At 38.1% G+C, this 12,887-nt stretch overlaps 1 protein-coding gene across 2 annotated transcripts in view; it reads left to right on the top strand.

Annotated features, from left to right (window-relative positions):
• The window catches only part of Caprin1 (cell cycle associated protein 1), a 38,439-nt gene that overhangs the window by 12,973 nt on the left and 12,579 nt on the right, over positions 1-12,887 (top strand). For both annotated transcript variants that reach the window (XM_055599629.1, XM_055599639.1), the window contains 9 exons: positions 1,424-1,486; positions 1,589-1,675; positions 6,649-6,887; positions 6,981-7,063; positions 8,030-8,167; positions 10,062-10,114; positions 10,197-10,283; positions 11,580-11,735; positions 11,820-11,928. In XM_055599629.1, coding sequence (XP_055455604.1) covers positions 1,424-1,486; positions 1,589-1,675; positions 6,649-6,887; positions 6,981-7,063; positions 8,030-8,167; positions 10,062-10,114; positions 10,197-10,283; positions 11,580-11,735; positions 11,820-11,928 — 1,015 coding nt within the window. The remainder of the gene's footprint in view (positions 1-1,423; positions 1,487-1,588; positions 1,676-6,648; positions 6,888-6,980; positions 7,064-8,029; positions 8,168-10,061; positions 10,115-10,196; positions 10,284-11,579; positions 11,736-11,819; positions 11,929-12,887) is intronic.

Raw genomic sequence — 12,887 nt, forward strand, 5'->3', positions numbered from 1 at the left:
GCAAATTGTACTTTGTTTCTTATTTCATAAAAGAGAGTGAACTGGGGCTGAGGCTTATTACCTTACTGCTAGAGTGGAATTTGCCATATGCTCTGGCTCCTGGGTTTAACCCCCAGCAACACAGAATAACAGGGTGGACAGGCCAGAGACAGGTAACTAACATTGTTGCCCTCTAAGGTATATCTGAGGCAATTTAGTTATACCTTTTGCACCTGATACTACTAGGCTTTCCAGATAATACCAAATTAATGATTTCCAGCCACTATATAAGGTTTATATTGTAGAATGATTTAAAAGTTCATTAGCCTTGTATAGTCTAATGATTGTCTTTGTTTAGTCACCTCCTGTATAAGTAATTATTACAGGCTTTTAAAGCTAGGTTAGAAGGGTTGAATGAGTTCACATATTTCTGTTGTAAAGAAAATGGAGGATTTGACTTAAAAAACCTTGAGTTTTCTCCACCTTGTTTCTGATGGTCTTATTACCCTTAACCTGAACTTTGCTTTGTACTTTGTTTCTTAGCTTTATTGTCAAAGAACTATATGTGATTATAATTATTTGAAGTATTTTTTCTTCAAGTTAAATTTCTGTTTACTTTTTTTTAATCCTCTAGCTAGTTCTTGACAGTAGTGATTGGATTCTTGACACTGTTTAATTCTCTGAATATCTTTTGTGAGAAATATTAGTGATTTTAATAGTAAAAGCCTGGGAAATCTTTTGTGGTCTTTCCCCCAATCTCTTTATGTAGCTCTGGCAGTAAGTAGACCAGGCTGTCCTCAAGCTCAGTTATTACCTGCCTCCCACATGCTGGGATTAAAGGTGTAATTCTTGGCTTTGGCTGAGTTTTCATTTTTTACAAAAAAAGATGATTTTAAGCAACAGGGTTGTTGAACCCCTGTTCAGTTGCATAAAAGCATCAAAATGGTTACAGTGTGTGGGCTTCAGTGAAATGGCAGCCTCGTAGTTTAAGGAGAAATGGGAAAAACACTAGTGAGTTCATTAGGACAATAATAGACTTTCTGCCATCTGTGTACATGAGTCCTTTGAAGGGTGGAAGGATAGAGAGAAGCACAGATATTTAGCTTTATAAATGTCTGATGTGTATGTGTATGTTGGGTAGAAAAGCATTTTAATTATACGGTGACCCTCGCTTATATAATGCATCTGATTTTTGAGTACTGAATAAGCAATATTTTGTTGGCTTACATACTAGTATTTGATGTCTATGATTTAGCAATGGTCAGTCTTTACATTTATTTCTTAGTTTACTGTTAAAACTTGAGCTAGATGAATATACTGCTTAAGCTGGAGTATATCTGAAAATTAAGGCAAAATTTGGAGTAGACTTTAGATATTGATTAGGTTTTTCTCATTTGGCATGATTAAACTAATGAATGTAATTATTCTCTTTTCTTTTATGTAGGGTAAACTTGATGATTACCAGGAACGTATGAACAAAGGGGAAAGGCTCAATCAAGATCAGCTGGTAAAGATATTACATCTTAATAAAGGCTCAGTGCTCATTATTTCAAAAGAAAATTTTGTGGTTGTGTTTCTAGTAAAAGTGGTTCTGTCTTTATCATTTTAGGATGCCGTATCTAAGTACCAGGAAGTCACAAATAATTTGGAGTTTGCAAAGGAATTACAGAGGAGTTTCATGGCATTAAGTCAAGATGTAAGTACAAAAAAATGTGTAAAATATTGAAAATTAAGTTAGTGAAAATTTTGTGGTTTGTGTTTAGTCCCTTCACTATGTTAATGAGTTCTGCAAGGTGTAGAGATTGGATTTGACTATCTCTTCTATTTGCCAGTTCTAACTGAAAACAAGTTTAAAAAGGACTGAATTAAAGATAGGATAAATATTGTAGTTAATGAAAGGTCTCAGCTGGTATGGCATTTATTTTCATATGTTCTTTTACATATATATAAACTCATTTCATCTGCTTTTAAGGAGTGTGACAGACTACATTTACCCCTTATATCAACCCTTGATCCAGCAGAAGGGCAAGTTTTCCTCAAATACCTATTATGATAAAAGCCTTTTTAGAACAAAAATTAACTACAGGCAAAGTCATAATTGTTTTGAGACTGATGAAGACCATTCTGAATGAGTGTCAGCTGAGGAAGGGCTAATATGTGAACATTTGGGGTATAAAGTCATGACATTTGCAGAAAGCTGGGTGGGACTTAAATTATTGAGGCAACCTTGGCTCAGAAAGACAAATATGCTACATGTTCTTTCTCAGGTGTAGACCTTAACTTGTAGTTTTAATATCTGTGCATTTATGTAGGAGTGAGTTCTGGTAGAAATCAGGAGACTATGAAGGGCCCCATTATTAGGGGATTAAAGAATGGGTTTAAGAAAGTCTGTTGGATGGGGAAAGGATTTTCACCAACCCTGTATCTGACAGAGGACTAATATCCAGTATATATAAAGAACTAAAGAAGTTAAACAGCGAAAAATTAAGTAATCCAATTAAAAAATGGGGTACAGAGCTAAACAGAATTCTCAATAGAGGAATATCTAATGGCAGAGAAACACTTAAAAAAATGCTCAACCTCATTAGCCATCAGGGAAATGCAAATCCAAACGACCCTAAGATTTCACCTTACACCCATCAGAATGGCTAAGATAAAAAACTCAAGAGACAACACATGCTGGAGAGGTTGTGGAGAAAGGGGAACCCTCCTCCACTGCTGTTTGGAATGTAAACTTGTACAACCACTCTGGAAAGCAATCTGGTGCTTTCTTAGACAACTTAGGAATAGTGCTTCCTCAAGATCCAGCTATACCACTCCTAGGTATATAACCAAAAGACTCTCAAGTACACAATAAGGACATTTGCTCAACCATGTTTGTAGCAGCTTTATTTGTAATAGCCAGAAGCTGGAAACAGCCCAGATGCCCCTCAGTGGAGGAATGGATGCACAAATTTGTGGTATATCTACACAATGGAATATTCTCTCAGCAATGAAAAACAAGGAAATCATGAAATTTGCAGGTAAATGGTGGGATCTGGAAAAGATCATCCTGAGTGAGCTATCCCAGAAGCAGAAAGATGCACACAGTATATACTCACTCATATAGACATATAATATAGGATAAACCTACTAAAATCTGTACACCTAAAGAAACTAATCAAGAGGGAGAACTCTTGCTAAAATGCTCAATTCCTATCCAGAAAGGCAAAGAGGATGGGCATGAGAAGAAGGAGAAAAGAGGGAACAAGCCAGAAGCCTGACACAGAGGACCTCTGAAAGGCTCTGCCCTGCAGACTATCAATGCAGATGCTGAGGCTTATGGGCAACCTTTGGGCAGAGTGCAGGGAATCTTTCTTGGGAAAGGAGTGGGAAACATTAAGATCTGGAGAGGATAGGAACTCCACAAGGAGAGCAACAGAACCAAAAAATCTGAGCACAGGGGTCTTTCCTGAGACTGATACTCCAACCAAGGACCATGCATAGAGATAACCTAAGACCCATGCACGGATGTAGCCGATGGCAGTTCATTATCCAGGTGGGTTCCATTGTAATAGGAACAGGGACTGTCTCTGACATGAACTGATTGGCTTCCTCTTTAATTACCTCCCCTTGAGGGGGAAGCAGCATTACCAGGCCACAGAAAAAGAATGCAGCCACTCCTGATGAGAACTAATTGACTAGGATCAGAAGGAAGGAAAAGAAGACCTCCCCTATCAGTGGACTTGGGGAGGGGCATGCATGCAGAGGGTGGAAGAAGGGAGGGATTGGGAGAGGAGGAGGGAGGTAGCTACAGGGGGGGGATACAAAGTGAATAAAGTGTAATTAATAAAGAATTAAAAAAATAAAGTCTGTTGGGAATGTAATAGTAATAGAACATGTGACATGAAAGTAGATGATGGGAGAAAAGGTATTGGAAGGATACAAGCAGGGATGAGACCCAACCAGTGGGGGGAGTACAGTCAAAACTAAGTATGAACAAAAAATACCAGAAAGAAACCTGTTACTTTGTGTGCTAATTAAAGCACACGTGGGAGATCCCACATGTTAGCTTTGATTTGGTACAGTGGAAAGCCCTTTTTATATGATGAGAGACGATTCTCACAGGATTTAGGAGACTTAAGAGCTCAGAGGTCAGATTGCTGATTAAGGAATAAGATTCATCTGGGTTGAGTGATTCTCTTACTTTTACTTAGTAATTGTATGGCCTTAGCTATGTTTCCTAATTTTGTTGTTCATATATTAAAATTTCACACAAAAATTTAGCTTGTTAGGTAGAAGCAGGGAAGAGAGAGACCTCAGTTTTCTAGTCTACAAAATAATTATGTCCCTTTTTTATAAAGTTGTGCTCATAAGAGTATTTGATACATATTTTTAGCACTTGGTGTTACTGTCACATCTTATAATTGAGTACAAAAAGTATAATTTGCCTAAAAAAGAAAAAATAATTTTTAACCAGTACTTTAGTTTGTTTTGTGCCTATGTTAGTTACTATTCTTTTGCTCAGAAAAAAAAAAATACCATAACCAAGGCAACTCCAACTAAGGGATTTAATTGAGGCTTGCTTAAGGTTTTAGGGGTGTAGTCCATTATTATGGATGGGAGTATGGGTGGTACACAGACAGGCATGGTGCTAGAGAAGTATCTGAGAGTTCTACATCTGTACAGAGAGGGGTGGGATAAGGTGGGATAAGGTGGGACGGGGAGAGGGAGAGAATGAGAATATGAATATGAATGAATTAGGTGGCCATAGCTACCCCAGTACTGCTACAGCTCTAATCCTTCTCATATAATGCCACTCCTTGATGACTAAGCATTCAAATATAGAGCCTGTGGGGGCCATTCTTATTCAAACCACCACAGTGCCTCTATAATAGAACATCAAAGATGGGGCAATCTATAAAGAACAAAATTTTATTTTCTGATTGAGACACTTGAAGTCTAAGACCAAAGCCTTGATAATTTGTTGAACTTCTTAGAACTGTGTATTTACTTTGATCTTACTTCCACAAGCTTTTTTCGAAGCAACATTTACCAGTTCATTAGAGCGATGTCCCTTGGACCTCAGTAACGGCCAAAGAATTTACCTCTCAGCACTTGAATTTAGGTCTTTTCTAGCACATGAATACAGGGTGTGGGGTTACACAGAAACCATAATAACCAAGTGGAAGATAACTTGGTTTGAGGTCAGATCTTTAAGCTTGATGAAGCATTTTTTTCTCCCTCACTTTTCCTTCCCCTTTAAAATATAGTTTAATTTTTAAAAGGTGCTATGCAGTTAGTTTACTGTGATCTTTTGGTTTTTGTTCACAATTATTAGATAGCTTTTTATTTTATAGCTTTAGCCTAGCTCTAACCCTCCTTTTCTTGCTCATAGCTTCCCTACTTGAGCTTATACGTCATTAAAATTATTATTGTAAATGAAACCTCTGGGCTAGGGAACTAGCTGAGTTGGTAAAGTGAGGACCTGAGTTAGGTTCCAAGAAGCCATATACAAGATAGGCATGGTGGCATTGATTGTAATCTCAGCTCTGGGGAGGAGAAGACAGGTAGATCTCTGGGCCCTGTTGTCCAGCCCCAGCCTCTCCTACTTGGTGAGTGCTAGTCAAGGAGAGACCCTGTCTCAAAAAACAAGGTGGATGGCACCTCGGGAAGGACATCTGAGTTCTTGCCTCCAGATATATGTGTGTGCATGTGTCACGTGTGTACATGTTGTGTGCATATACAAACAAACAGTTATTTCATTTGGGTAGGTCTTTTTTTTTTTTTTTCCTTTTTTCCCCCCACATTCCTACTCTTCCTGTTTTCTGCCTCCAGCTACCTATGAAAGATCTTTCTCATTTAAACTGCTTCTCCCAACATTGAAAAGCTCATCCATTTCAATAGACAACCTTTTCACCTTGTAAGCTTACTTGCCCATCCTAATTTAGACTATCACTGTTTATATATGTTTATTGCTGTGATACCATTTGCCTCCTCTGCTGCCAGTATAGAGTATCTTACTATGATCTTCATTTTCTCTTCATTCCTCTTAATTTTATTTTTATGGCTGTTTGCCTACATGTGTCTGTACCAAATGTGTACGTATCTTTGGAGACTAGAAGAAGGCTCAGATCCCCTGGAACTGTAATTATATAGGTTGTAGTCTACTCTGAGTGTGAATCAAACCTGGGTCCTCTAGAAGAGCAGCCAATGCTCTTTCACTCCGGGCCAACTCTGTAATTTCCAAACTATAGGTCTTATATGCATCACTACATTTTGTTTTTACCTGTGTCATTGATTTCATCCTAGTGAAGCTAGAAGATGGTGGGGAGGATGAAGAAGAAAAAGAGTGTCTCTCTATTCCTAACCTGATGCTAAATACGGTAGAGAAGGAGAGAAATACTTGATTTTGGTGCTTTTTTTTTTTTTTTTTTTTCAGCCTTTCAAGGGAAGGACAGGGGAACTGAGAAAAACATACTTTAACTTATATGGTCCCTTTTTCTTTGTCCGTATCTTCATAAAGACTGAATTTTATTTATTATTTTTTTAAAGTACTGAAACTCCTTTCTGATGATATCGTCAATGATTGTTTGCAGCAAGGAGGAAGTGGTGGATTTTTTGCTTGTTCTTGCAAAGAAGGTACTCAAAGTTGGAACTCTGATACGCTGTGTTTATGTTCTTTGATAGATTCAGAAAACAATAAAGAAGACAGCACGTCGGGAACAGCTTATGAGAGAAGAAGCAGAACAGAAGCGCTTAAAAACTGTACTTGAGCTACAGTATGTATTGGATAAGCTGGGGGATGATGAAGTGAGAACTGATCTGAAACAAGGTTTGAGTGGAGTGCCGATATTGTCTGAAGAGGAGTTGTCACTGTTGGATGAGTTCTACAAGCTAGTAGAACCTGAGCGGGACATGAGCTTAAGGTATGATGGTATTTGCTAATAAAAATCTCAAGAATCGTAGAGAGAGTGCTTTGCTTGGCAGTTGGAAGATAATGTCTTCTTTGTTGTTACAAGGTTAAATGAGCAGTATGAACATGCCTCCATTCACTTGTGGGATTTGCTGGAAGGGAAGGAAAAGCCTGTATGTGGAACAACCTGTGAGTATCACAGACAATTTTGATTTTGTAGCTAGGAATCTTTAAAATATGCTTTCTATTTAAGGCACTTTATAAGTGGATAACGATTTACACTTACTTTCATGCCTCAGTGACTTCCTTTGTTTCATATATTTGATACCTTCTTTGGGCAAGACTTGTAAATGGCTTTTCTTGTGCCATGAAATACTTTCCTCCTGTCTGCTTACCTTCTGACAGCTTGTGCAGCAATTATACCAGGAAAGTTTTGGTGGTCTCACCTTGACTGTGTCTAGTCTGTTACTTTTCATTGTGTAATTTTGGTATTTTGATAACGCATTCTGTTAGACTATAAAATTAATGAGGAACTACTGCCTTTTTATATTATTTTAAAATGTTTAAAAGACTTAATATTTTTTAAAGATTTATTTCTTAAGCTGGGCATGGTGGTGCACACCTTTAACCCCAGCACTTGGAGCAGAGGCAGTTGGATCTCTGAGTTTGAGGCCAGCCTAGTTTACAGATCAAGTTCCAGGACAGGCAAGGAGGGCTACACAGAGAAACTCTGTCTCAAGAAAACAAAAAAGGGGGGAGGAAGGAGTTGGCGCGGGGGAGAGACGGAGACAGAGAGGCATAAAAGAGTGTCAGAGCCCTTTGGACCTAGCATTTAGATGTTTGTGAGCCAACCCCTGTTGAACCTAGGTCTTCTGCAAGAGCAGCAAGTGCTCCTAATCCCATTTATCCTGTGCCCCTAACACATACAGTATGTGTAACAGAAATGTTTATTGAATGGATAACCTTGGATTTATTCCCTCCTTAATTGCTTACTGCAGTAGTTTTAAGTAGGTTCCTATCTTATTCCTGTTATGTTGTAACTGTTTTATGTATTTGTGTGTTTTACTAACAGTTTTCTTACGGCTTTTGTAGAATATTAAGGGTTTTTCCCCCGAAAATCTGACTGTAACACTATAATTTTTTTTTTTTTTTAAGATAAAGCTCTAAAGGAAATTGTTGAGCGTGTTTTTCAGTCAAACTACTTTGACAGCACTCACAACCACCAAAATGGGCTGTGTGAGGAGGAGGAGGCAGCTTCAGCACCTACAGTGGAAGACCAGGTAGCTGAAGCTGGTGAGTACTTGGTGGATAGGAGCTTTAGCTTTGGTTCTGGCATTAATTTCCTTTCCTTTGATACATGTTTATATCATATAACATATGCACATATAAAGGTATTCAGCAATCTGAATCATTCAGAACCCTTGATCACAGTTAAGCTGATAGCTCCTTTGCCTACTCAGTATTGTTGTATATAGGGTATTGTTAGGGGCAGTTGTAAGGGTTTTCAAATAGATTTTTGTCTGACTTACATAGGTTTTACTTCTCACCATACCAACATGTAATATGATAAAGAGAATTTTGTTTAAAGATTGTGTGTGTGTATAGACCTCCATGGCCTTGAACCTGTGACTAGACAGTCTGAGTATTTTTATAATTCTTAAGTTGATAAGTAAGATTGAATACAGTTGGATACTATATAATTTTTGTGGTAGTTTGTAAAGCATCAGTTCAGAGTTGGATTGCTTGAGGTAAAAACATAACAACACTGGGTGCTGGTGGCGCACGCATTTAATTGCAACAGCACAGGCAGGCGGATCTCTGAGTTTCAGGCCAGCCTGGTCTACAGAGTTCCAGGACATCCAGGGCTAAAACAGAGAAACCCTTTCTCAGAAAACCAAAAACAACACCAGGTATCTAATTTGGGAAAATTGATGAACACCCTGGTTTCCGTTGACAATGTAGCGTGTTTGTGTGTGGTGGGGTGTATACAGTAAGGCACGTGGTAAGCACTCTCCAAGTGCTTTCTGGCTGAAACCAGAAGGGGAGACTGCTTAGTGATGGAATATAGGTAAGACTTCTTACGTCAAACAATGGCAAAACGGAAGACTTTATCAATAATATATTCAGATTACGTGACTGTGATAAAATTATGTTAGAATTTCACTAGAATTGGTAACATTTAAACTCAAGTTTTGTTTTGTTTTTTTTTTTTTTTTTTTTTTTTGGTTTCATTTACAAGCAGACTTTTTTCTAAATCAATTTTAGGTTCTTAGTTAAATGAACAAAAGGGGTGGAGAGATGGCTCCCTACTTAAGAACACTGGTTGATTCTGAAGAGGGACAAGGGTTTGATTCTAAGCACCGACAGGATAGCTCACAAGGGTCTGTAAATCTAGTGTAGAGGATCTGCATCCTCTTCTGTGGGCACTGCTGTTGTCACACTTTTAAAAACTCTTACTTACATTTCTTATATCTCCCTATTCTACCTGAACCCTTTCCAACACTCCAACACCAGGTAGGAGAGAGAAAGGGTTATTGGGAGAGGGGTCACAGTTTTCTTAGCTACTTCTGCTGGTTAAGGTAGTCAGGTTCCTTGGAGCCAGTTTAATCCTTTCAGGAGATCTCAACAGCAACAGTAGCTAAATCCAGGCAGGGTTGGGGGGGGGGGGGGGTGAGGTAGGGGAAGCAGCAGCAGCCTTGTTCTTTCTGGAGCTGTCCCAACACTCTGGGCTCTGGCATTGATTTTCCTCTCTAGAGTCCTCAGATTTAAACTATATGCATGCAGCTGGCAAAGAGCTTCTCTCAGAACCCACATGAAGCAAATAGTCTGCTGCTGTAGACCATCTGAATCAGTCCCATATCCCACACTTGGGAATAAAACAAAAACATGTTTATATCCATAACACACTGCACATGTATTGTTCACAGACACACATACATAGACATAGGCTAAAAAACCCCCACTCATTTAAAAAATTGCTGTGCCTTTTCCATTGTATAACTTACTACAGCATTCCTGTTAAGAGGTCCATTTGTTACAGTAGACAAGCCTAATATATTTTCACCTTAATATATGTGGCTCCCCCTTGGCTTCTTGTACATTCTGTAAATTTAGTTAAGTATCTAACAGGTTTTTACTTTTTCTAGCTTCACTGACCTAAAGAAATCTTTTTTTTTTTTAACTTTAGAACCTGAGCCAACTGAAGAATACACGGAGCAAAATGAGGTTGAATCAACAGAGGTATGCCTTCTAAAATAGTTAGTACCACTATTACCTTTCTAACTTTCAAACGGACATCCCAAACATTGACTTTTCTTTTTAGTATGTCAATAGGCAATTCATGGCAGAAACACAGTTCAGCAGTGGTGAGAAGGAGCAAGTGGATGAGTGGGCAGTTGAAACAGTTGAGGTAAAAGTTCTTTATATTGTGAGGGTAGTATCTTAACTTCAGTGATTTTATTTTATTTTTTTTCCTGAGAAAATTAGGTTGTTATTTATTTATTTTTTTTTATATCACGGGCACATTAATTATAACAAACATATAACAATATATATTTAAAAGATGATCTGTTAGCCTGTCAGGGGTTAAGTGCCCATGATTCCAGCACTTGGGGGGAGAGGCATTGTATGTTGAAGGCCATTCTGGGTTACATAGACTGTGCTTCAGAGAAAAAGAATATATGACAATTTACTTTACTTGTTGGTTTAATTATACAATTAATTACACTAAACCATATGACTTTTTTGATAACTTGTATTAAAATGTATTTTTAATTTTTAAGAATGTTTTGCATGAGTGTAATGTTTGTGCATCATGTGTGCCAGTGCCCTTCAGAAGCCAGAAGTGGGCATCAGATCCCTTGGAACCGTAGTTAGAGATGATTGTGAATCACCACGTGGGTTCTAGGAACTGAATTCTGGTTCTCTGGAAGAGCAACCAGTGCTTCTAAACACGGAACTATGTCTTCACCTCCTTTGTTTATTGATACCATGTTGTAGAAGAATCTAGGCTTCCATCTTACAGAGAATGTTTTGTAATTGTTGTCTTGGACATCACTTTAAAAGCTATCTTGGTTACTAGGCTTTTTAGACTTGATGTCTCTCACATAAGTCCCTTTGAGGTCCTCATCTCTATGTCATCAGCCCCCTTTATATTTTTCTACAATTAGAAATGAAAGAGTTTGAAGAGCAAACTAAAATGCTACATTGTAATTCTGTCAAGTTAAGAAAAGTGAAAGCAATACATTGATCAAAATGTTAAGTTTATTGTGTTTCTTTTGAGGAAACTTTTGGGGGGAGGGGAATGACGACAAGGACTTACCATAGTGCTAGGGAGCCTGAAAATAGGTTTGTAATCCAGGCTGGCCTTGAATTCACAGAGACCTGCCTGCTTTAGCCTCCTGAGTGCTAATGCGAAATGCATGTACTATCAGTGCTTTAAAATTTTTTTTTTTTTTTTTGCATTTTCTTTTGTACCATGAGGTGCATGATGGTGATAGAGAACAATTTGCAGGAGTTGATTCTCTCTTTCTACCCTGTGGGTTCTGGGGAACTGAACTTCTGTCCTAAGGTTTGAATGGGAATGTTTTTTTTGGGGTGCTGGAGGAATGGGCTAAGGTTTGTTTTTCTCATTGCAGTATTTGCAGTGTTTGGGAAACAGCCCTGAAAATAATGGAGCTGTTCCAACCCCCTTTATCTGTTTTAGGTGGTAAACTCACTCCAGCAGCAACCTCAGGCTGCATCTCCTTCAGTTCCAGAGCCCCATTCTTTGACCCCAGTGGCTCAGTCAGATCCACTTGTGAGACGACAGCGAGTTCAAGATCTTATGGCACAAATGCAGGGCCCTTATAATTTCATACAGGTAGGTGTATTTTAGTAAAGCACCGTTAAGAGTAAATCTAAATGCATGTTGTTTGATGTAATTCAATTATATCCTGATTTACAGGATTCAATGTTGGATTTTGAAAATCAGACGCTTGATCCTGCCATTGTATCAGCCCAACCAATGAACCCTACACAAAGCATGGATATGCCTCAGCTGGGTTGCCCTCAGGGTTAGTAATGATCTTAAAAGTTTTCATTTTTTAAGAGAATGTTGTGTGCTGTGTGCACATGTATTTGAACATGTGGCGTATGTGTGCTGTCTGAACAACTGAGGAACCCCAGTCTCTTTGACTGTGGGTTCTGAAGAACAAACTCATCATCAGGCTTGGTTGGGCAAGCTGCTTTTGCATCCTATGAACCATTTTATCAGCTTCCAAAGTCTGTCTTTTTAGCCACTTCTAGCTCAGCAATGATTTTTTTCTTTTTAATGAGAACTAAATATAAGACCCAGTATAGCTTTCAGTTGATTTTGCCTCTTTAAATCTTTCTTTTTCTCTCTTTCTTTCTCTCTCTCTTTCTCTTTCTTTCTCTCTTTCCTTCTTTCTTCTTTCTTTTTTTTTTTTTTTTTTCCTAAGACAGGGTTTCTCTGCGTTGCTTTGGCTGTCCTGGACTCACATTGTAGAACAGGCTGTCCTCAAACTCATAGTGATCTTCCTGTCTCTTGAGTGCTGGGATTAAAATCATGTGCCACCATGCCCAGCTCATGTTGCCAATTTTTAATGCTTTTTTTTTTTTTTTTTTTTTTTGAGTCTTTTAGTTTGGTGGGTAATGTTTTCCTGTAAGAACTTAATAACTTTAATTTCTTGTAATATTTTTTATTGGCATAGACATACAGAATTGACGACTTTTCACAAATTGAACAGAACAGAATCTAAGGCACGAAATGAAAGGTTATTAGTTCTCCAGAAGTCTACACACTCTGTTCTCTTTCATTAATGAGTTTCCCTTTCCACATCCATGTAATAGCCATTTTCTTTTGATAGTTTAGTTTTGACAGTTGCTGCAATTTGTTAATGAAATTTTGTATGGTGTTAAAAAAGATTTTTGAAATTTAGAAAAGTTTGATTATGTGTATGTCTCTGTGAGTATATGCATGTGAGTTCAGGTGTGCTTGGAAGCTAGAGGCTTG

The sequence above is a fragment of the Psammomys obesus genome, unplaced genomic scaffold, assembly GCF_907164565.1.
Source record: "Psammomys obesus unplaced genomic scaffold, mPsaObe1.curated_primary_1811, whole genome shotgun sequence".
Taxonomy (NCBI): domain Eukaryota; kingdom Metazoa; phylum Chordata; class Mammalia; order Rodentia; family Muridae; genus Psammomys; species Psammomys obesus.